Below are 25129 nucleotides of genomic sequence, written 5' to 3'. Positions count from 1 at the left end.
GTCCAAAGAAAACCAGTCGCAGGCCTTGCCAGGCACCGTCTTCCCATTTAGGGTCCATTTGCATTGTTGCAACGTGGTATTTTTAGACTTAATGTGTAACGGGCGCTTTTGAAGAGGACTGAATGAAAAGCAGCGCCCATTTGAAGATGGGACTTCAGTCGGTGACATAAGCCTCGTGCCACTAATCTTCAAAGGCGGGTGTGTTTGAGTGTGTCACAGCAAGAACACGAGCTTTCCTTTCGTCTTTGTTTGGAAGTCGTAATTGTTATTTAATTTGTGCTCTGCTTTGATGAAAAGGCTGTGTAATGATAATTGCATTGCCTTTTTCTCCTCCACCTCGCTTTGATATATTTGTGTCCCTGGACTCATCAAGAGGTCTTTTTTTTTCCTTGTAGTGTCATTTCATTAATGATTTCGCAATAAGGTATGTAAGACAGGTGAGGCAGCAGATCACCTGTAACGATACTCATGTGTTCACTGCTGTGAAATTCAAAGTCACATAATGACTAGAGGTGTGCATCTTTCACCCAATACGATACAAAACTCAATACATCTCGTTAGGTCAGTCATACGATACGAAAACGATCCAGTAAACCATGTAACGATCCGACTCAGCTTTGATTCAGTCCGATTCAGTTTAACTTCATTCATAGGATTCTCAGGACGTGACACCACTATGGCTCACTGCAGCTCATTGGCCATGGTTGTAATTCAAGCAAAATCCTTTTGCTACATCCAGACTCGTTATGAGGGAGCTTGGACACGTTTGAATCCCTTTTTGTTTTTGTGACTCTTAATAGCTTGTTACTTAGCTAGCTGGACACCAGTGAAGGCCAGTCTGCATGCATGACTAGTTGGTTAGGCTGCTGCCCTCCGCTCATTGGAAATGCATTTGTTATTATTAAGTTTGACTATTTATTCACACAATTGAAATTCAGGTTTACAGGCGGTATTTACTTTATAAGATTCATTTTACACGTTATCTAATATTTCTTTATTTTGTTTTAGTTCTCTATTATTAACTGACTGACTTATTGGATGAGTGTTAAACCACGTTCACCAGAAGCTCACTCATTTTTTGTAGTTTGTTTAAATGCTGGCTGTCAGCTCCCGTTTCTGTCCTCAACATGTGGAAACTTGGTTTGGCGCGTCACTTCTGTCGCTCGCTCCACGCTCTTTCTCCTCTTCCATCCAGAAATAAAAACACACTCTCCATACACACACCCATGATGGTGCACCACGCACACTCGCTCAGGATAGTGCGTCTGTGAGCCAGAGAGAGAGAGAGAAGGCTACTTGATATATGTGATAAAGTCGTTTGAAACATCCCACGTAGACAACAAGCAGCAATCCATCAAATATTTGTTTTATCGGTAAACGTCTCTCTGACTCTGCCCGTCTTCCTCTCAGTGCGCCAGAGAATGAGTCCTTCGGGAGCCGTCGTGGCCTCTGACCTGGAAGCCAGTGATGAACCTTCCGATCAATACATGGATCCACTGTGTTTTGCGTTTATTGAACCGAAAGGAAAACGGCAAAGCACACGTGGCTGCAGTTCTTGAATATGTTCTCGAAAGAAATCTTTTGCATTGGTCAGCGTGAGGCCTGTCAAGGTAGTTATTCATCAAAGGTTAAAAACAGAGGGCGACACTCGGAGTGAGACCCTCCTGTAAATCTTATTGCAGGTTGGCCTCCTGTGGACATGTGGAATGTCCGGGCGATTGGCTCTCAGCCTACCCACCTCAAAGCCACATCGTGTCATTTCTCTAAGTAGGGAATGATGGGAGTGCTTTTTGTTTACCGTTTCCTCCGCGTGAAGAAGACTCTGAAGTCTGTTTCTCGGTCAAACACCTGAAGTAAAGCCCATCACTCATAATGACACCGGTGAGGCCTGAGACATGTCTTCTCTCCTGTGAAGTGCTGCTGTATCGGGCTTATGCTTCACTATGCAATGGTTCAATATGTATCCTCAAGGTTGGTGATTGTTGAGTGTTCAGATACACTAACGTACGTTATCATATTATAAAGTCGGTATGGCTAACATTTCAGCAAACATTCGCTTGCTGCAAATCCAATATTCCCATTTCCTTTGTCTCTGTTTTTTATCTCTGCCAACTCATTAGAAGGATATTTGGGTTTTACTGTAGATGTTACAGTGGATGTTTAACTTTCTTATAACTGTGTCTGTCTGATGTGAGTCTCTATGTAGCATATAGCTTTTTCTTCGTCCTCTTCTGGGAATGGAGGTTCATGGGAGCAGAATGTATAAAGAATGACTACAAAGACGGTAGAAGCTCTGTAGCTCTGCAGAGTTGTGGGTCCATTACTACAAGCGACTCCTACTGAAAACTGGACTGAATGCATGCTAAGTTCATTTGTATCTGCTGGACGTGCATTAGGAAACTGTTTAAAACAGCGCTAATATGTTGTATGTTATTCAACTGAGGCAGAGCAGTTGTGAGTTTGTGGTTGCATTACACAGTGTTCCTTGTAGAGGACATCGGGTTGTGTTCTCCACTTATTCCTCTTCTCTTATCTCCCCTTTCCCCTTAAATCTGCACCTTACTGTCTTTGAATTCTACAGAGATTGTTGCAGGCCGAGAAAGAATAGATCAAATTGGTATTTCCATTTGTAAGTGGAGGGCTGAATGCTTCATGGGTATTTAGTTTGTAGGCTTTGGGGTCATTTTGTGAGCTCTGTTTTATACAACAAGACTTCAATCCCAGATGTGTCACTTGACGGAACCCCAGGCAACGAGAACCCTGGCTCTTGTAAATAAATAACATGCCCACAACATAGTGGGGGGGAGCTTTGACCTGAGGGTGTTTGTTCAGACGAGATAAATAATACAGAACTTGTCAAACCACACAAAGCAGCCCACATTGGTTGTGATGAGGCAGAAATGCAAGCAAGGTTTTCCTCGGAAATACTCTGCAGATGAAGATGCGCACAGACAGCTGTGATCCATTACAGTAGAAATGTGCAAATGCATTAAAAGGGTGCTGCCCTTCTATCTGGGATATTGTAATAGGCATCCATTTACCAAAAAACGGAATCAATCATTAGTTGAAGACCTACAGTACACAAAATCCTTTTTTTTGAACATTTGAAAATGACCAAAACTAAACACTGACTTTAATCAGCAGCTTGAGCTCCATCAATCTGAGTCGGATGCTTTCAACCTTTTATGAACGTACTTTTCAAGGTGCTTGATTCCAGATTCAGAGCATATCTATGATTGAGGGATTGCCTCCACGCGACACGTAAACGAAGCACAGAGAAGCTCTGATAACAAAAAACACAGAGGGAGAGCGACTTCGGTACTGTATATCTTTTAGAAAGCAGAATGCCATTTCCTTCTATATCGATGCTCTGACTTTCAAATTGAGCACCCTTTTAAATGGCAGTTATGTAACTGTTATGTCATCCCTAGAGTCTTCGTAATGGTACTGTGTGATTTTCTTTTTGGCCGATCGGAAATTGGGTAAGCAGAAAGTTGTGTCCTTAAAGTGCTTCTCCCATCTCCTGTTGCAGGATGGCCATCCAGGTTGACAAGTTTGACTTTGAGAGTCTGCCACAGCCGGACCAGGAGACGGCTCGCTTCACTAACCCCAAGCAGCTGGAGGAGGAGCGACAGCACGCCCAGGGCTCCCAGATCAACAGCAAGCTGGGCATCTGTTGGAGCATCATATCCTTCCAGTGTGGTAGAGTTATATCAGAGAAACCAGCCTGAGCTGAATATCACTAAACACACAATAGATGTATATGGTAAGGGTTTACATTCCTAATTGAGTGTCCTTAGTCATGCATTTCAATATGTGTCCAAACTTTAGCCCTGCCCTGTGTTTGTTGAATGTTGCCGTTCATTGACAGTCAGATCAACGATACGGGACATCTGGATCCTACATCTGGAGGCCCTCTGGCCAGCAGGGAACTTGTTCGCCTACACTGACAGATGGCAAAGCGTATGGCGAAGTACTTGCCACTCTGACACTGTGAAGTGATGTTTTATTGTGCGTATCTGTGTACGTGTAATTGTGTCGCATACTCTCATCAATATGATACAACATTTTCCCATAGGTCCTTGTCAGTAAATCTAATTTGAGACCACCTGTGAGACCAGAATCAAATTTCCACCTATGTGGACGACAATGTGCTGTTCGGTTAGTGACATCCAGTGTTTTGATTGCCATCTGACTGAAGGCTGAGTACTTTATCTGTGGCGGACTCGATGGTTTTAACACTAAAGACCCTGTTAGTCCCTGAGCTATCTGGATGTGCTGCCTCGGGAGCAGAAACTATCGTCAGTAAAGTCAAAACTTCAACAAGGATCCTGAAGTTGAGATGCACGTAATGTTAACGAGTTCCACAAAAGTTTCCCGTGTTCCTGAAAAAACGGTTTCTGCTAGTCATAACGCGTGCCTTGTTTTAGCCCATTTCTCATCAGTTTGCAGTAGCCGGTGCACATATTTAGAGATTTAAAAACTGCCTGTCAGATTGTTGGTGAGCATGGTGTACAATTAATGATGAATCCAATCTCTGAGCTACTGAAGTTGCCATTATATTTTTCCTTTTTATGAAGGCGCAAACACCCCCATCATTACGTGCATTGTTTTATCTACAAGTAATTTGGCAGCGAGTAGGCAGGGATGAAGAAAGAAAATGACATACAAATATATTCCCAACAGCGTGTCTGATAGCGCTCCTTTAACTGTTGCATAAATCAGCCTGAAATGGCCTGTTTGATCATTTTACCCAGTTTAGAGCATATGTTATGAGTGCAATTTGTGAATTCAAACAAGTTTCCCTTGATGCTCAACAGCATATAGCTTCAGGCTATAGCAAGTACGTCAACACACACAAACTGTAGCCGCTCAGTAGACAGTGAAACAGCTAATAGGTTTTTTTAAGGGCTATAGAGACAAAACTAAAACATTTAGGAAATGTGCAGCTCTAAAGGGGTTAATGTCGTGGAAAATATAACCAAAAATGAAAAGTGTATCATTTGAAGCCCCACATTAAAATAAAGGTAAATTGGATGCAACATCCCAAACACGACTTATGTTAACTCACTTATTCATTTAGTGCGAATGGACCAACACCAGAACTATCGCATGATGTCATCAAGTTAAGTCTCGATGCTATCGCATTCCGTGTGTGAGGATAGTGACTCATCTGTCTCACATCTTCGGCACAATGTAAATTCTGCTTCAGGGAGGATTTTCCCTTTACAACATGAAACGACATGAGGAAATACAGAAGAGATGATTACACTGCGTGTCACACTCCGAAGCGCTCACTTGGCCCTGAGCAAAGTAACGGTCACTATGATTTGTAATTTATGACTTCCCTGTAGGATGATTCGTGTTTTGTTGATGGTGTTAAGTCATAGCGGTCCGCTCGTTGGAAAAGGCTCTGCCATATACAGCACAGGCACTGAAAAAAAAAATAGAAGAGGTAATTGAGGGAATGTGTTAACAGTGTCTTCCCCTTGAGGTCATTGCCAAGTTCATGAATCCTCTCTGGATGTACAGTGTAGAAGTTAAGTTTGTCCACATCACAGTTATTATTGTAACACCCTGTGAAGCTGTATTAGATGAACTGTTATCTGGATGTATGTGCAGGCTAAGACATTAGTCAGCCAGAAGCAGAAGCCTGTTATAGTGCAGCTTGCTTTAACATTGTACAGATCACCTTAAAGGCATTGTTCTCAGCTGTAATCCTTAGGCAGCACCTAAGCACCTTGTATATAACAGTTAGTTAGTAAGTAAGTCTGAATTGTCTATGTGTATGCAGGAATTGGTGAATTAAGCAGCAAATACATAGCTATGTTAAAGCTATGTATCAGCCCAAAGCAGAGACACATCAGTTCTCAAAGCAACACTTTGGAGACATTTCAAGTAGCTGGAGAGAAGTTTTGAATTGATGTCAGCAATGACTTGTCCTTTTTCTTTTGTCAGGAAGAAATACTGAAGAAAAAAGTATTCTGGGCAAGGAACGTAAAAGTGCCAAACTCAAAGAGAGTTATGACAATACGTTCAGTGAGTTGACATGCATGTTAATCATCCACACATTGTTTCTGTGATTGCTCAGCTCTGTAGCAATTTAAGGGACTGGAATTGTTGCTCGTTGGCCACAGAAAATATATGATGCAGTGCAGCCGAAAGTGGATTTCACCCTTTATTGGAGTGCTTAATCTTAGAATAGAATCCTGTTACACACATCCACAGATAAATAGATCCAGGCAGGGATGCTTACCAAGTTTATTTTACAGTCTGCCTCATCAAATGTACAGCATGTTGTTCACATTACCCATTACCCAACCCATGTTCTAATGCATCCGATTAAAATCCGACCTAAGACATAACAACTGTCATGCAAGATAGATATGTGAAGTAAAAGTTTAGAGATCAAAGTATACAGTTAAACCGACAGCGTACGCGGTGAAGGGCTGAAAGACATCAGGGTTCAGCTCAGTGTCGGGGCAGTTCGGCAGTGGAATGAAATCTTTTGGTCCGTGTACAGGGACCCGAATTGTCTGTTCTTTCACGTGTTAACTCAGGTCGAACAACACGTGGAAATAAAATGCATTGACGTGACGTTTTGTTGCCTAAACCTAAGTTTTGTTTTTAATGTAATGTCGTCCCCAAAAAGAATTAGTTTGAAACGGCACGAAAAAGCAGATAATTCGTGTCCCGACATGAAACCGATAGATTTAATTTTGTGACTATTGCAGTGTTACCTTGCCTATCCTGCTGACACTGTGAGCCAGACTGGATAAGTGTCAGAAGATGGATTGATAGATGAAAGAGTCCACTTTTGACCCCTTCATATAGCTGTGTTTATACTGTACTAGATAGATACAGATGTACAGATAGATAGATAGATAGACATAAGAATTTAAAGTTGCAGTACAGTTAAAAGAAACACCAATGCTAATGGTTCTTTGAGGGATTTACTCACTCACAGTAGTGCTTTGAGCTGAATGCTAATATCAGCATGTCGTCAGGCTTATCAAATCATTAATTGTTAGCCCGATGATAGCGAATGTTGAAAGTCAGGACCACCAAAATCATTAGAATTGATCTTCTCGGGACCTTGAATATCCATGGGAAATTACACAGTAATCCATCGAGCAGGTGTCAAGACATTTCACTAGCCACTGTGTCGCCCTAATAGACGGTATGGTTATATTCTATTTTTTGTGTGAGCATATCGATCTTATAAGAAATGCTCACATAATATTATTAGTATGTGGCTAATATTTTAGCCATGCTATACAGGGCTACTCTATAATCAAACAGTGGCTACTCTTGTGCAGTGTATACATAATGAACATCCCCATATTATGTAACGTGGCCGTTTCGAGGCGGACCTGTATGAAGGTCCTGAGAGGATTGAAATGGAGCGTCAGATGCTCGTGCTACTTGATCTTCAGGCTTCTGTAACACCCAGGCTGAATCGATGCTAGGTGCTCTTGTTTCCCAACGGTTCCACCGAAACTTCAAAGTAGGAATTCCACATTTCCAAGGGATCAAAGCCACAACATTGCCATTGTTCGCCATTGTCCGCTCACATAAGATGCTTGTGCATGTGTACGTGGTGTAACATGTGATTCATCATGAGTCAGAAGTTTGAAAATGATCCAGGCGGCACAGTTTGAAGCACTTTTTAGCACAGTACGTTTTGGCCGTCGATGCCTTCTCTCTCTCTCTCTCTCTCTCCTTCTCTCTCTCTCTCTCTCCTTTTCTCTCTCTCTCTCTCTCCTTTTCTCTCTCTCTCTCCTTTTCTCTCTCTCTCTCTCTTCTCTCTCTCTCCTATCTTCTCCTCTTTCTTCTCTCTCTCTCTCTCTCTCTCTCTCTCTCTCTCTCTCTTCTCTCCTCTCCTCTCCTCTCCTCTTTCTTCTCTCTTCTCCTCTCTCTCTCTCTCTCTCTCTCTTTTCTCTCTCTCTCTCCATACCGTACTCTCCCTCAAAGGTTAATAGACAGAGGTTTGGTGCCCCAGGCACTGCTCATCTCACCCATTATTCCAAATGTCAGCTGTGTAAATGATCAGCTGTGTCCTTATCATCACATATTATCTGGGTAATTGCTCTCTGACAGCCGTATTTGTTTTGATGCAGCATTCATGCATTGGTAGCATTATAATCAGGGTGCATGCGCTACATGTACCTTTGACGTCTTAATAATGAATGCATTGCACAAATAACAATCTTGAAAGTAATTAATCAAGATTTGTTGCAGTTTTATAATCACATCATACGATATGATGGATTTTTTTATCAAGTTCCTAGTGTTGCAAGTAACTACGGTATAGTTTTCTATGTTGATTAGTTCTTGAAATGCACCAAGGCTCTCCATCATGTTGTCCTTAACCTTAACCCACCCTTCCCTGCGGCGCTGCGGAGAGGCCAGCGTGGAGGGAGTCCTCAACCAGCTGGTCCTGGAGCACCTACAGCTCGCTCCTTTGCAGTGGGGTGAGTCACATAAGTGTGTGTGTGTGCGTGTGTGCGTGTGAGATTATGAGTTGTGGTCGCACACTTACACCACTCATCTCAAAATGTGCAATATGAATGTAATTAGAGAAAGAGTTGTAATCTGTGAACTTGTGTGTAGATGATATTTCATCAAAACATTAGATCTCTCATTGTTTTTGGATTCCAATCACAGTATCTGGATACATTACCTGTCAGTTAGTTCAGCTCCACAACTGGTCTCAAGCCATGTTTTTTATTTGCATTCATAATGGGCTACAGGCTATTCTGTGGGAGTGTAGACGGCATCTTGGGAAATTTTTGAATCACCGGGGACACATGCATTTTGTAGGAGCGCTCTTCGGTCGCACCATCTGTGATCATCCTCTGAAATCACTTTTGATTTACTGCCGGTGTTTGTTTTCTGAGATTCGCCGTCCCTCTTTGGGCACTGCCAGCATTTTGATTAGTCAGCTGGGGCTGTCCCGCTTCTGCAAAGAGAATGCAATCTGCAAAATGAAGCGACGCCGCAGATCGAGCATGGGAATGTGACAATCCGATGAGACTGAAATACTGGGGGGAAAAAATGGCAAATACTTCACTAGATTCACTGTTCCTCAGATATTTTGGCATTTCACATAAACCTCTTTATTGAGGAACGCTGACGTGAGGATGAGTGAGATCACACTCTTTGTACTGATCTTCCAGTGGATGCTGTTTCCTCACGTCTTCATTTCTGTGAAGGTGGTTTTGCAGCTCCAGTTCCGGCCTTTGCAGGTCTTGCCGATCATGAGGCAGCTGATTTGCCTCAGCCCACTAGGATGCCTTCATCAGGGGTGCCAAAGACTATCACAGGCTCAATTACGTGTATGGTTCAAGCATTTCCCCCGTGTCTAGAATCGCTAGTCCAGAGGATGCTTTTAATGCCGTAATGTGTCTGTGAGCCTCACACTTACAGAGGTACGGTAGATGGAAAGATATTTTGTTAAATGTCAGTTATCAAGACTGTACTATTGGAGTCATTTTAACTGATTTCACTTTGATAACATAGTTTAGACAGAAATTACTACTTTCCCACGGCTGAGCATTCAGTCAGCCTTTTTTCCACCTCTTGCAGCTCAAACATTTGTACCTGTCTGTTATTAGAAAGACGCTGTTTTAATCTTTTGCAGATCCAATATCCTCCGCATACCTCATCTTTATACACTTTCCCTCCCGATAGATTATTTACACCCCTCGAGGCGGTGATAGACTCGATGTCAAAGAATCTTCAATTAAACACTTTGGTAGAAATAATTTCCAGTCGTTTCCCGAAGCGTTTTTACTAAACAGGTGCTGCGAGAGCTACGCTGTTTCAGTCTCATCAATCAATCAATTTTAATCTGCCGTTGATGTTAAAAACATTGACGCTGTTATGCCTACGTTATTTGCATCCTATAAACCTCTTCTTACCCTCCTTGAACATAAGACTTTAGCGTCTTTGCAGAAAAGTGATCTCTTTAACAAATGTAATTTCCTTCTCCATTAGAAACGACACACAAATGTAGAAGTCATAATAGGCTATTACACTGACGATGTGTAATGACAGCATGAGATTTGAGCTATTTGGAAGACGTTTTTGTGCGTCATAATAATCTTGTGGAGTCCATTAAAACCTATAAATTTCTTTAGCAAATGTAAATTGGGTCAGCTGTGCACTTTCTGGAGCAGAAGTCAACCAGTGGAGTCATTACGCGGGACAGCACCGCGGCATTTCTCCATCAACAAGCATGAGGAGAATAATATTTTGAGCAGCGGCTGTACAGTATGTTAACCTCAGCTACTCGACTATAAAAGGTGGCGTGGCACAGACATGCACGCGGGTCTCCACGGAGATAAATTATTGACGGGGCTCTGTGCCACCTCACTGCGTGTGTGTGTGTGTGTGTGTGTGTCTGAAATCACACGTGGTTTGAGCATCTTATCCACAAGCAGGAGTACATGTGGTCATGATGCATTTGTACGAACGTGTTACCTACCGATGTTCAGTGGTTTTGTACACCGCGCACGTCTGCTTGTGTGATTGGCTGCGTTGATGCTTCTATAACTAATACAAGAACTGCTTCAATACCGCTCCACCGTCGACATCTGGCTGCCAAGTTAGACAGCAGATTTCTTCAGGACCAACGTTCTGTGGCTCTCCATCCGCTTTCCTGCTTTCCTACGTGCACTCTTTTAAGAAAACGTTGCTCTCTATCGGAGTACTTGAGTCCGCCGCGTCGTCCCCGACTTGTTTTCTAAGAAGCATGACGTACGACTGAGACGACCCAAACGTTGGTCAAGTCAGGATGGGAACAGTCGTCGCTTGTCGTCTCCCCTTCTATCCGGGTGGCCACTTGTTGAAGTTTAAGAGGATAAGGTTATTTTTTTTTAAACCAGATCACGTTTGTATGGATATCAGTGGAAAATCCTGCATACAATATAAAATGTGTATTTTTTCCTCCAAATTTCAAAAGGGACCCTAGAACTATATAGTGTCTTCCACTTGAATGATACCCTAAAATCTCACTACAGTTGCATCAAGATTGAGTGTAAGTGGTCGGCCTACGATGTAAAAATCGTATTGCAATGTTCCAAAACAGGTAGAAATATGAGAAACAGAAATGGACAATCATAAATGAATGCGTATCTAAAGGGGTTGAAAGGTTCACCCGGCCACTTTCAGTCTTGCACATACATTTCCTTAAATTTAACACACCATCATATATATATATATATATATATATATATATGTACCGTGAGTATTTATTTATAGACACTGTGCCTCAGGCCACCGTTGTATAAGACAGAGACATTGAGCTCAGCCAATTGTGTGCAATAAAAACCTATGAATATTTGATCACACGGGCTCCAGTAAATGGAGAAAATGGAACTTGCCAGAATCATTTATATTGTGTTGTGTTTGTATAGAAGCTCATTAGTATTATCATTGAAAGGGGAGCAGACGGAGGCCATTAGTAAATGATTCTTCCTCTGGGCAGAATCAGCCTCACTAATGTAATGTAAGATCATATATGGTGAAACTCGCCACATAATTACAAATTAATAATGCAAGTATTTTTGTTTTTCGTCACATTCTTTTGTTTCTGCTGAATTTGAATTGTGGGCTTCAGAGCATGGCTGTAATTCACTGAGCGAGCTCCGACGTGAAGCAGAGTACTTTCACGCTCGTGTGGTGAGCTTTTTAAAAAGCTCAACAAACACAGACGAGAGGACTGCTGACAGCTTTCTACAATATCTATATTGTGTTATAAACATACTTATAATGCAAAAATAATCCCCTCATAAATATTCATACTTATTTATAACAACAATCTTAACCCATTGTGATGCATTTTACATTGACTTACAGGGTCATGTATCATATTGCTTCACTCACATTTTTGGCTAGTGTGTTATTTTTCTCCTAGTTGTAATGCTTGTTTATTATTTATAAATATCACTTTTATAATGCATTAACTAGTCATCGGGTAAGTAATGAGATTCCTGAGGTATAAGCAGATTTACAGTAATACATTTAAAGCTGGTTATTAGTCACTATAAGTGGTCATTAATGCCAAATCTGTGCTGTTATTGAGTGACCAGCAAGTAAGAAGCATTATGATACTTGACCTGATAAGTCATTATAAATTGCTTTATAATGTGTTATGATTATTGTTTTAAAGCGTTATGAATATGTATGAGTGTGTCTAACTATTATACAATGCAAAGTGTAAGAAGATTATTACAAATTACAGAAATGTCCGTCACAGAAAGCTTTCCATCTTTACTTCACGCTGTCTGAAGAGCTTTTCTCCTCTAGTAAGATAAGATATATAAAAGATAATCTTTTATTCGTCCCACAGTGGGGAAATGTACAGGATCACAGCAGCAGAGTGGATAATACTCTACCAATAGTACTATAATACAATTTCTGCCTAAATATACAGACAGCTTGAACATTATTTTCTGCTTGTTTGTCTGATTTCACAGAATTAACCTTCAAAAAGCCTGCTGTCGTACGTTAAATGTGAACTGTGACTGCAATATACTCGGCAGATTTGCACCATAATCAATTTATCGGCAGTTTTTATGCCCCAGGAAAAACAAATAGTGATAATGCCTGAAACCCTATAATTGACATGATATACCTCTCTGCGAGTGTGAGTACGGATTCCAAAAGTTTTCTACCGAGTTTCTGTGCTTTTCATCGACATTTAATTTTCTGCTCCAACAGTAAAAGTCTATCTGTCATTCTGTCACAGAGTCTGAAAGGGAAGTCCACTAAGCTGTATACGTTGGACCACGGATCTCACCGCGCTGTGGAAAAGGGTAGACCGTTTTACAAACAATCTAAATGTCAGCACAGCAGCCTTCTAGATTCTCAACTATTGGTTTTATTCCGGAAGGTTGCTGGATGATTGGCTTAATTATCTGTGACAAAATTGTATTGCACTCCCGAAAGCTATAAGGGCTACTTGTCATCCTTAAAATTGGAGAACTCGGAGGGAAGAAGTTTTGACGAGAGGCAGCGGGATGGAACGCACTAAATTAGGAGGTTGATATCAGGAAATATTTTACCCGGCTCCTGACAAAGCATTGTGTCTTAATACAGTAAACAGTACACGCAAACAAGCAGGTTGACTGATTCAGTGCTCCCAAAGTAAACAAGATGCTCTTAGAAAATATATATGATTAAATTTCAATTTATGGCTTTAACAAACTGCAATTGCCACGACCAAACTTGTTTAGTTTCACTATTCATCAAAAGATAATGCATATTTTTAATCAGTCCAGGATAGATACCGTTATTGTTTTCCTGATTGTGACCCTCTTAATACCAGAGTGATTTTATTCTAATTGCATTTGGACTAAACGTACACCATTTATAGCCCATATTTCAAGTAATGGATGTTAAAAGCTCTCAGAAAATGAACAGTAACAAGACATAGTCCTAATATATCCAGATATCGATCGGTCTGCGCTTCAAATTAGAAACAATGAACTCTACTTGTCACAATCAAATCAGAGTTTCTATTGGCCCAATGCTAACATGGGTGGGAGTAATGGACACAGTATGCTTTTTTATTGGTGCAAATGTTCCCCATCTGTAGATATGCACTTTTTAATGAAACAGCACGATTATGTAATTCATAACAGCCTATTTTAGCGGAGCACTGAACGAGTGCTACGGTCTCCGGGGGTCCCTGGACCTCACTTTGAGAACCACTGTTGAAGATTACTTTACATTCAGTGTGCGTTGCCTCTGGGGAAAATGTGTTGAATTGCGCTTTCATGTGTCCATCTCAGTGCCACCCTCTTTCACAAGGTTCCCACTTCCCTCCTCATGATGCCGTGACAGGTGGAGTCACTCGTCGGTGTTCTTTTTTTTGCAGCCCGGCGTTATGTAAATAGCCCCATTGATTATAGATTTGATTAAAGGCGAAGCGGTGGACCTCGTGGTGGGAGTCGCCGTGTCAACATAATGTGTTGCTAAATAAACAGTCACCTGGCCAACCGGCCTGAGCTCTCTGAGGGGCTGACACATCATCACATCATAGCAGCTTATGATGCTGTGAGTTATGTGTCAGACAGGAAGCGCCCCGGCAGTTTCAAGATAAGATCAAACAGGATGACATTTTTAATGATAACTTTGGGGGGTTAATGGTCTTTTTTACAGCAAACATGACTAGTTTACTGTACGTAGATTTGACTGTGAGTAAGAGAAAAAAGTAATCATTCCATATTTAAAGCCACGCTAAAATAAATGATTATCTAATTTATTGGGATAAAAACAGCAGTAGAATAAATTTGGAGAAATGTTCAGGTTCACAGACAAATGTCATGCTAATGATGAATATATTTAAATAATATTAAGTGATCAATACAAAGCGATATCAAGCACTCGCAATGAACCGCATTAATTAGAAGCCATTTTTAAGCAACTGTGGACCGGCTTTGATTTTCAGTATCGCCCGCCTGTTGAGTGCCGTAACCAAGCAGTGGGATGGAAAAAAGCAAGCCCGAATGCAGACTTTGCACCCATCACCCCACCCCACCCCACCCCTCTCCCACCATCAGCCTGCCACCAGGAGCCCATCTCAATGGAATACAAATTCACCCATGAATGGAAAGACAAATGTTTAGCCTGGGAGAGAGATGGAAAGAGACGGGTGGGGGCCTCGCTGTAAAAGGCGGACAGATAATTTAATAAGACAGCGCTTCTGAACCGGCTCACATCGTCACTTTATTTTTTTTCACCCCCTCCTCCTCCTCCTAACCTGCACACACACACACACAGATAGATAGATAGATAGATAGATAGATAGATAGATAGATAGATAGATAGATAGACAGACAGACATTTGAAACAGTCACAGCCGGTGGCTTTTCAACACACACACACACACACACACAGGGGGACGCCTCATGCAATAATATGCCTTTAAGCTTTTGTCAGGTGTCCAATTGCCGTGAGTGCTGCAGGTTTGACAAATGGTGCTGCCAAGCAGTCCAGGTCCACCTAACACTGAAGTCCTGTTGGTGATGATGATTAGAACTGCAGACCAGAGAGAGAGAGAGAGAGAGAAAGAGAGAGAGAGGTGATGAAAATGAATACATGCATGGCTGAAATGAAAGAGAAGTGTTCTGACTGCCTCTGTGACTGATAACATGTCACATCTACAGTACGAGCATACATCAACGCCAGGCTCTGCTGCAGTCATCTGCACAGCCGTGATGGTTCCTGTGGGAGACGGTAGTCAGCCTTCCTCAAGCCCGACTTACTGTAGGATGACATCAGTCCAGTCTGCTTTAAAGCCCCGAGGAAAGCAGCCTCATCCATTGTCTGCGGTGCACGTCCATGTTTTTATTTTAGACACGTGTGTGCACAGTACCATGTGTGATACACTGGGGACCTGTGCAGGGTGTAGCCCATCTTTGGCCCATTTTCAGCTCACTTATCGTATTTGTTTACGTCATGAACAAGTTACACTGTTAAACTGTTGTCTAAATAGTCATAAATTATCTTTCTGGAAAAAAACAACAATACAGTAAATTTACCGGTTGCGTTGCAAGTTCATGTTTTGTGACTATAAAGTCATTCTATTGGGGCAATCTTCTTCTTTTTGTACTCTGCTTGTCAGTAGTTTCTTCAGGTTATCGACCTAATAAAAGTATTGGTATGTAACAGTAAAGCGGTTGCAAGTTTTATTTAACTTATTTATTTAACTTAATTAAGGGATAAAGAATATTATTATCTAAACATCAAAAGCCAACGTTCAGTTCTGAAAATACTGTGTCCTCTTCTATCGTGAGCAGGGAATAAGGATGTTCTGCTGGGGTGTTGGATAAGCATGTAGGAGACTGATGTTTGCTGCTATTAACATGATAAAAATAAAAAAAAATCAGTTTGTTTCCATTCACCCCAGTACACAAACACACACATTACCGCCCCGCACCCTACTTCACCACCCACCTATTTGAGTGCAGATTTGCTTAAATTTGTGGCGGGTGCTGCCCATTTAGCTGACTGATGGGTGCTAGGAGGAGCACTGTGTAGGCAGAGGCTGATTTATCTGCTTGTTTTTCAGCTCTGTCAGTCAGCCATCCTTCAGGTCTCCTATTAAAGGCAGCAGAAAGCCAGAGCGAGATGGGAGGACGACGCTCCCCTCGCTCCGTCTCCGGTGCGTGTGATTAACACAGGCAGTGATGACTCAGGTTGACTTAGAGCGGCGTTAAGATACTCAAAACGCTTGATGAGCGCGAAACGATGAGGTGGCAGAAGTCTTGAAATGATGCTTCTGCTCCGGTAATCAAACCAGCTAATTAACCCATTATGAACGTGAGTAATGATCTCTACACATTGGGCCATGCAGGCTTATCATAAAACAAGGGTATTTAACAAAGTGTTGGCTTTCTAAATTATTTTTTTTACCACATTAGGAGAGCAAGCATTAAAGGATCATTTGTTCTACTTTGGCTGGAATCACCATTCTACCCCGTCACGCCGGTAGCTTTAATGTGGAGATGAAAGCAACGGGTGCCGAGGCCCACTCTGTGATCGCGTCTCGCCCTTTTTATTCCTCCGTGGCCCCGTGTGGATCGCACGTTTGACAGGTTTGGAGCGTCTGTTTATGGGGCATTTATCACGGCTGCAGAACAATCCACGCTGTCAAGAGCGTCAGTTTGGGTGAGCCGTGGAAATAAATCAAAACTCCTCCGTCCTGCCGTCGTTAGCGCACCACACGCTCGCCCATTCACGTGGGCTGGGGGAACAGAAGGAAAGGGAAGGAAACTTGAGTAAAGAGCGGTAGATGTGGCTACAGATAATGCACAAATTTAAGATCAGATTGTGGAGAGATTTCAGGCTCTGTGATGAATGTGCAAAGAAAGCATAAAACCGTAGGACTTAGCTATATACTTCATACAACTTCTCACCTCCTTAATTTGTCTCCTTTAGTTTGTCTTTCCAGTGTGTTCATTTAAGCATCTGTTTAGTGTCCCCGTTCATTCATTTTTGTTTTATTTCCAACCATTTTCTAAATGTATTTCCAGCTAAATCCTGTTTCTCCCTCTGCTTTCTATCAAATAAAACCACCTCCTTCATTGATTTCTTTAGAGGAAACACGAGTATCCCCAGCGGCGGCCTTTTCATCCCTGAAAGACAGATTACCTGACATTTCTAAATGCAACCAGGTCCTGCCTTTTGGTTTCATTGTGAGCATGTCTACAGCTCCTTGCCGCGCTGCTTCAAGTGCTACTAAAAGAGGGAATATTGTGACACAGCTGTTTCACCTGCTGGAGTACAGAGAAATAAGCGTTGCCTTGTTATTACATGTGGCTCTGCACCATCAATCCAAAGCGAGGAAACACAAACAGATCAGCAGTGTTCTCGGCGTGTTTAGGCGAGCGCTGTGATCTGCAGTCGAAGCCTTTTATGATTTGTTGAGAATGCTAATCAAGAGATTATGAAAAAAAAAATTTGACCTTCGCAATGGATTTGCAATATCCCATTATAATCTGAGAGAATTAAATACTGAAGCCTCTAGTTTGACAGCGGTGGCCTTTAACATTATTTACAGAGCGACACGTTGCCACACCACATTGGTATCAGTAAATTTGGTGTTAGCGAACACAAAAAGTGGGGCTGATTAAATATAAGCAGCTGCAAGGGTTGTCTGTGCTGTACCTGCCATGTAATCTGTTCAATCAACCTCTTCATCAATGCACGGCTTCACCCGTTTCCTTCTTTTTGCTCACAAACTCAAACCAACGTGTTAAACTACACAGTTCATAGTGTTTGTTTTACATCCCTGTTCTGTACTTGGACATGTTAACGTGTTCTCAAAGAGAAATGAACTTCCTGATGTTTAAGCTGGTCGTATTTGCCGTCTTAGTTTACCAATCAGGATATGAACACATGGCCTGATCCTTGGTGACTTGGTTATCCTTTTGAACCTAGAATTTGCCACTCAAGGTTGGAGCCAGTCCACTAACATGTGCTTGCCTGGACCTCTGCAGAGCCTGCCAGTCTTGTTGACGTATGTGGAATATGACATGGCCCCTCACAGGGAGAAGTCGCTCCACTGCACTCATCGGTTTCTGTTGATGCTCCGGTGCCACAGACTCGTAATCAAATCTTTCTTTATTAATGGAGCAGCTCTTGTGCTGTTTGTAGGCTGTTGCATACAGTTAGGAGATGTAGGGCAGCAACAACTATTTGATTTAATCGATTAGGATTGATAAAATATTTGGTTCACAAATTTCATCATTGATTTGTTGGGTCTATATTATGATGCACAGCACGTGCTGTGGCAACGTCTCCGTGGAGGCAGTAAGCCAGCTAATACGGCGGCTTGTGACGCTCACGTGATGAATTACAGGTAATGGCGCCGTCTCCTTCAGTCTCTTTCTTCTCTGGAGTGAGCATTGGACGAGTGGCCGAGGCAGAGACTAATACAGCGAACTGTTTTTGTATCGGTTTTGTGATGGATTGATGTAGCCAGGCCCCTTATAAAAGCTATTTGAAAGCTAATGCTTTAGCCCGGCTACATTGATCCGTCACAAAATAGAGAGGAAATAGACGGAAGGTGTTTACCAATATAAGCAATATCTGATCAAATATTGAAATAGTGATAATAATAGTACACATGATTAATTGAGCAGTTTTTATTCAACAGACGTAACTCAAAGACACCAAATAGAGGACAAATAGATAAAGAAATTAGCTAAATGCTCAAATATACAATATATATATCTTAGTGAATTGCTACATCCGAGGAATTAAAAAACTAAAATGTATTTGTTTTTTCACCATCGTGACGTATAACCAAGGTAAATAGGACATAAGTAAAAGTAAAAGCATTGTACAAGAGGAAAAGGGATACGTTTGGTCTTTTGATTAAAGGGCTGAAGAAAAAAAGCCTTTTACCTGATTCATCGACGTAATAATCAACAGATTCATGGATTGTCCAAACAGTCCATGAATTGCAGCTCTATATAGATGCCTTCAAATCTGTTTGTGTGTCCAGAATGAAATCGAGGAACGAACGATTAGAAAGTTCTCTTGTCTGTTTCTTCATCTGGCCATCCATCATGAGGAATACATAAGACGTAGCAGAGTGGGTTGAAAGATACACTTTTTTTTTTTTTTTTATCATGCTGCAGTTACAGGTCTGAACAGCTGTTAATGATGGGCTTTGTTTATGATCAGACATTCTCACACGGGATCATTGCATTATCACTTAGATGTGCTTTGCCAGCCGTCGCTGAGTCTTTGCCGCCCGTCTGTCTGTGCGGCTGCTGAGACGATGTGGCAGGTGATCCATCATGTTTGACTGTGGTGAATCAGATGTTGGCCAGCTAGGGATTCACAGGAACAGCACTCCGCTGACAGGCAAGTGTCACCCCCCCGTCGGTAACTGACACTTTTTTTTTTTTTTTAGTCAATGGACTGATCCTGCGCACACTACTGACAGGTTTCTGGCCCCGACACACACCCTCCACCACTGAGCGGTCACTGGTACCCTGTCGTTCCTCTCTGCCCTGGAGTACGAGCTAGTGTCTGCACAGGGCGAGCTGTTAGAATAATATGTGACTGGATGACAGCATATTATGGGGGAGACTTTGAGGGCCGTTGAGCGTCATCGCAGCCTCCTAGTGTGCCTGGAAAAGTACAGGAGGATGTATTTTGGGAAACACTTCACCAAAATTCACTGTCACATTATATTTTTTCCTCTTTTCCCCTGTCTCTTTATTTTCACTCTCTTGTCGCTCTCTCATTCACACCCGCCCACATAGACAAAGCAATTCGACACCGAGTTAAAAACCGGCGTCGTTTGGCTCTCATGGTGGGTGCTTGTTTTGACCGGGGTCAGTGAGAGGATGCCTGCTAGGGGACCGGCTTTGTGATCAGATAAAGGGGCTTTGCAGCACAGGAGATCAATTGAAATGGTGCTGGCAGACAACATAATGAATCAATCTGAGCGAGTATCTTGAATGCAGCCTTTCCTCATAACACTGACTGCTATCATTAGCTATTGGCCTAATTGTCACTCATTAGCAGCTTTCATAGCTGTCAGGAAGAGCGCATCAACGGATTCGCAAAAGAGTATTAATAAAATCTAAATGTCCCCAGTAGGAAGCAGCTACATTGATACAGTCAAACAGCTAAACAACTTATTAACCAAGGCAGAATCTCCTAAATGCCATATTTTAGTATAATAATAATATGTTATTTCAGGAGAATATTAGTTTTGAAAAACGTTTTAAAAGTCGATGGTCCATGTTTTAGATGTTTCAGTCTAAGTTCATTTCTAAGATTGTGTATCTATCCCTCTAAGACATCTCAATAAGTATCTAGATTCAAGGTCTACTGCTCTTCACAAAAGCTATAGATATGCTGCTGACGATAACGTACACTGTGATTTAAAGCCAATTTAATTAATTTAGTAGCTCTGTTTTGGACTCCACCTATGCCTTTAGAAAATATAAATTAATAATAATGTCTCTTTAGCTGCTAAATTATCCACTATGTTCACCAGCGAATAAAAATGGCGGCCTGCTGCAGTAAAAAAAAAGAAAACGGTGAAGTCGCCAGCTGCAAAACCAAAAGAATGAGCTGAAAACTATTTGTTTTCTGATACATAACAGTAATTATTTACCCCTTATCATCTCAACATCAAAGCCCTCTATATATATATATATATATAATGGAGTTTTCATGTGCTAAACAAAGCCATCCAATCCAAGGAAAAACATCTCTCGTGGCACCTGACTCAAAACAGTCCATTGATCTATCACATGACCTTACCTTGAGCATGTGGGATTCCCGTATAGAGAGGTGATTAAAATGATGTCACTGGACAGTCGCAGAGCTAGGAGAAATAATTGGTTTGTAGGCCTCGGAGAATCAATCAGCAGGATTGTAGCGTTTTCTTTACTCACAGATATGAGCATCTATCCCCCTTCCAACACATTGATGGAGTTGCAGTTGAACACAATGGTGCTTCGTATTGACAGGTTTGTGCAGATATTCTGCTACTGCCTCCACCGTTGCTGGCTCACAGTGATGGGAACATGATGGGGAAATGAGGCAACAAAAACAGTAACTCTGTCATTTGTATTATACAGGCTTATGGAGTCGAAGACAAAGTGGGTTTGGCAACTTAACTCCCAGTTTTAGCTTGAATACACCCAGCTTCATAAATTCAAAGAATGCATCGGAACCCTGTCAAGCACTACTGCCATCCGACCCCCCACCCCACCCTACGTTGTTCCTCTATCGCTCCTCGTCTCAACAGATGTGTTTCAGCCTTTATCAGACATGTAATGCCTGGATAGTAACCAAGGATTCATAGAACCGTAGGTATATATCTAACTCCAGCTTAAACGTCTGTGCCATGCTGCTCACGTTTCACTCATACGCCGGAATCTCTTGAAACTAGCGAATGAGACCATAAACTCATGTTTACGATGTTTGATGAGGTAATGAATCCAGTGAGAAGTGGAGTCATTTTCTCATAGACTTCTTTACAATCTTGACTTCTTTAGACAGAATGCAAGTTAAAGGCACTTCCGCATTGGCTGTTATCAGACCCGGAGGTTGCCAAATGGTTATGTCATTGATATTCCACAAATGTTTGTGCATCCAGAGGACAGAGTAGCTGGATTTGAGGAAAATAACTTCTATTGTAATGAACACAGATGAACAGGATCAATCGAGAGTGTAATAAAGTGCTAAAGTGTAATTTACTAACTCAAAAAAAAAAGCACAACACATGATGTAATTTCTCTGTCAGTGACTTTCTCGGGTAGTTTGACCACACGAACGCACACACATCACACACCCATAACATGTTCTTAGTGGCATATTCACTTTATGTCCTCCTTTTATCAAACAGGGATGGTCTTTTGTTCTCTTCTTTTGTCTGGACCCGCCATTGTTCTGCCCACCTGGTATTTAAAAACAATCATGGCACGGCTAGTAATTAGCTCCAGGGATCCCACTTGCTGGTCTATTTTCAATGCTGGCTTTTGTCTGCAAACATAATACCGCAGTCTTTTTGTCAGATGCAGCGATCACAAGAGGATGCAACAACTACTTGCAACAGGTGGTTGGTCTTTTAATGTTATGAAGATTAGACAGCAGGGGAGGGCTTCCGTTTGTTCTGCTGAATCACACGGTACCATTTGGACAGTTTAAGAGTTCCAAGCAAAGTTTCCAGCAACGCTGCCAAATCCCTCAGGGCTTTGGTTTCTTTCCCAAAAATATCAAAAGATATCTAACACATTAACTCACACCTCAAAGTGTACGAAGCTCCAACACGTACAGCTCACTGACTGCCAACTGAAATACCTGCATCAGCTGATTTGCATTATTGGCAAGGAGGAAAGTGAATGACGGACAGTTTTTGAGTTACCCTTGAGCCTCACCGGCGGTCTGCATTCTTTAAAACATGGACTACAGTTGTTTGTCTTCTGCAACTGCACTCAGCAGCAGTAATGTGGATTCCTTTCATTGCTAATTAGAGGCCCACATTATGTATCGAGCTCACTTGGGACAACAGCAATGACACAAGAACAGAGATTTGTTTTTTGTTGAAGAATTGATTTGTTCTCCAGTCTTTTACTGTGCATGACCAGTATATGCAAAGAAAGTAGGTTTAAAAAAAAATCTAGCATTTATTTCCTAATCATTCGAATTGTTTGCTTTTATGTAAACTACTGTAGATGACAATAACAAAGTAAAAGGATGACATTGAGAATTAGCTTTCAATCCTAGTTCTTAGAAAGAAAATTGGAATTAGCAGGTCAGATTTTTTTAAAGTTGCAACCGGGTGCATCTTTAGTTATATTTGACACATCTGGCCGACTGCAGCCCCGTCCATTTATCCACTTCTCTCCGCCCAAGGGGCCAGTGTCGTACTAAATAACGACGTATGCTCACAAAGGTTAAGCTGTGAGTCATAACCTGTGATGACAGGCTGACCAATGGGTCTCAGCCAGGCTGCCACGAAGCCCTGTGCAGCAGATGAGACAACTTCACACACACACACACACACACACACACACACACACACACACACACACACTGTCATTCTCGCAACTCACTGGACAATATTGGATTTCCGTGCGCTGTTTCTATAAACTATAAATCTTCCCCCTGCTCCTTCTCTAGCACGCAGGCATTGACTTTGAGGTATCAATGATTGGTTTACTCCTCTGTTATTTTGCTGACTGTGTTCATTTTATTTTAAATCTCTCTGTTGTCTTACTCTCCCTTAGATTCACATCTATAGAGCACCGCATAGGTGTGTTCACTGAACATTAGGACTATTAGTTTTACAGTTTTCCTCTGTGTCTGGAGGTATGCAGACCTTCAGTTGGTGATGATGATGGTGATGTAGCGTCTTTCGTGCACCAGTCAGAGTTCAGCAACATTTGAATCAACCTTCTTATGTTGCCAGCGTTAGTCCAATCTGATCAAACACACACCAACACAGTTCTGATTAAAGCTACTGCAAGGAGCTTTTACCCTTTTACCGCAGCATGGTCCGACAGTCTTGTCAAGCTCAGTCCTGGTTCTGGTTCTCCCGTGCCTCCCTTCCACTCCAGCGGGGCCAAGCAATACGGCCTGGACCTCCATTAGCGTGGGGGAACGGCGGAGCAGCGAGGTGAAGCCTTGCTCCTGGGCCGGAGGAGGAGGAGACACTGCCGGGCTCAGAGCTGTCCTCCTCCCGGAGGGCCGAAGGATGTTCTGGTGAGAATAGCTGAACTAAAATAAGCCAGTCTTCTCATTGATGGTCTCGTTTACTTATGTAGGTCATACGGAAGCATCCGTATTAAATTGAGACTGTTTCATAAGCAGTTAAAAGTTCCTCACAGTGACTTTAAGCAGATTATCTGAGTTTTGGAGTCTTAAAATGTTTAAAAAAATAACTCCTCAGGATGTTTTTTCATAGGTGATTGTCGCTTATTTATTCAGGAAAATATTTCAACCAATACACCTCCACTGAATAAAGGCTTTTAATATAACTTTTCTTTTTGCCCTGCCTTAACGTGTCCAAACTATTTTATAATTAATTTTCAAGAGCACCTCAACGTTCCCCGGACTACACGTGGAAATGATTTGGCCTCTGCATTTATTCTGTAAGAAAATGTTTCTCTCCCAAATTCTGCTGTAGAAATGGAGACGCAAAGTGTTCTGCGGAGAGCTTTGGGGCCGTTTCCAGAATGAATCTGCGTCTCATTGTAGTCCTGTTTGAGCGCCAGACTCGAGTTGTGAATGGACCGATGGGGAGGAGAAGCAGCGCTTTGTGACTGGATCTTTTTATGCTCATTATGGATTAGCCAAGCCAATTTTACAACCTCCAAAACGTTGCTTTCAGATTTCTGGAATCAGAGGGGAGGACTTTGAAATCCTCTCAACTTGTCTGCACTTCAAATTTAAAACATTAATTGAAGAATTACAATTCAACTAAATATTCCCACGGTCAACTTTTACACTCAAGAATTGCAATATTTTGGTTCCAAGACCTTCATCAGTCCTTCATGTGTGAAGTTGCAAGTCTTTCTATTAGCATGTGTTGGTAATGCTAATGACGGTTTATACAGACCTTTGTTTATCTGTTGTAGATAATCTGTCAATGCACTGTGCCGTTAAGCATTAACTGTTTTCAGTGTATTAAGCCCAGTACATTCACAACACTAAGTAATTGTGCATGATAAGATACATATATATATATATATATATTTATGTGATATTAATGTCGGTTGAACAGAGAGAAAGAAGATGCGATGCAGATATATATTGATTTTCTCATTGATTGTTGCTCCCTCAGCAGTCTTTCTGTAAAGAAATATCTTTCACGCCGCACCTTCTTTGCTGTTTCATTTCTTTACATGATGCCGCTTTATTCCCTAAAGAGCTCCAAAGGAACACCTGAAACCTTGAATAAGGGGACTTTTTTTTCTTCTGTCTTGAAAAAGCAATTCCCCAGAAACAGGAGATATGAAATTGTAAGTCTGTACGAGACAAATGGTATGTGGCGCGGCTCTGAATTATAAATGAAAGCAGAAGGGCCTTAGTTCTGCCTTCTTGCCCGAGCGTGATTCAGACAGTCTGGCGTGAGCACGCC

At 41.8% G+C, this 25129-nt stretch overlaps 1 protein-coding gene across 2 annotated transcripts in view; it reads left to right on the top strand.

The window, feature by feature from the left end:
• Positions 1–25129, top strand: part of trappc9 (trafficking protein particle complex subunit 9) — a 156222-nt gene that overhangs the window by 95147 nt on the left and 35946 nt on the right. For both annotated transcript variants that reach the window (XM_079175870.1, XM_079175869.1), the window contains 2 exons: positions 3533–3686; positions 8384–8474. In XM_079175870.1, the coding sequence (XP_079031996.1) occupies positions 3533–3686; positions 8384–8474 (245 nt within the window). The remainder of the gene's footprint in view (positions 1–3532; positions 3687–8383; positions 8475–25129) is intronic.

This window comes from Pholis gunnellus (assembly GCF_910591455.1).
Source record: "Pholis gunnellus genome assembly, chromosome: 16".
In the NCBI taxonomy this organism is placed as follows: domain Eukaryota; kingdom Metazoa; phylum Chordata; class Actinopteri; order Perciformes; family Pholidae; genus Pholis; species Pholis gunnellus.
The sequence above is the reverse complement of the archived record's forward strand: the minus strand, read 5'-3'. Positions and strand labels throughout refer to the sequence as shown.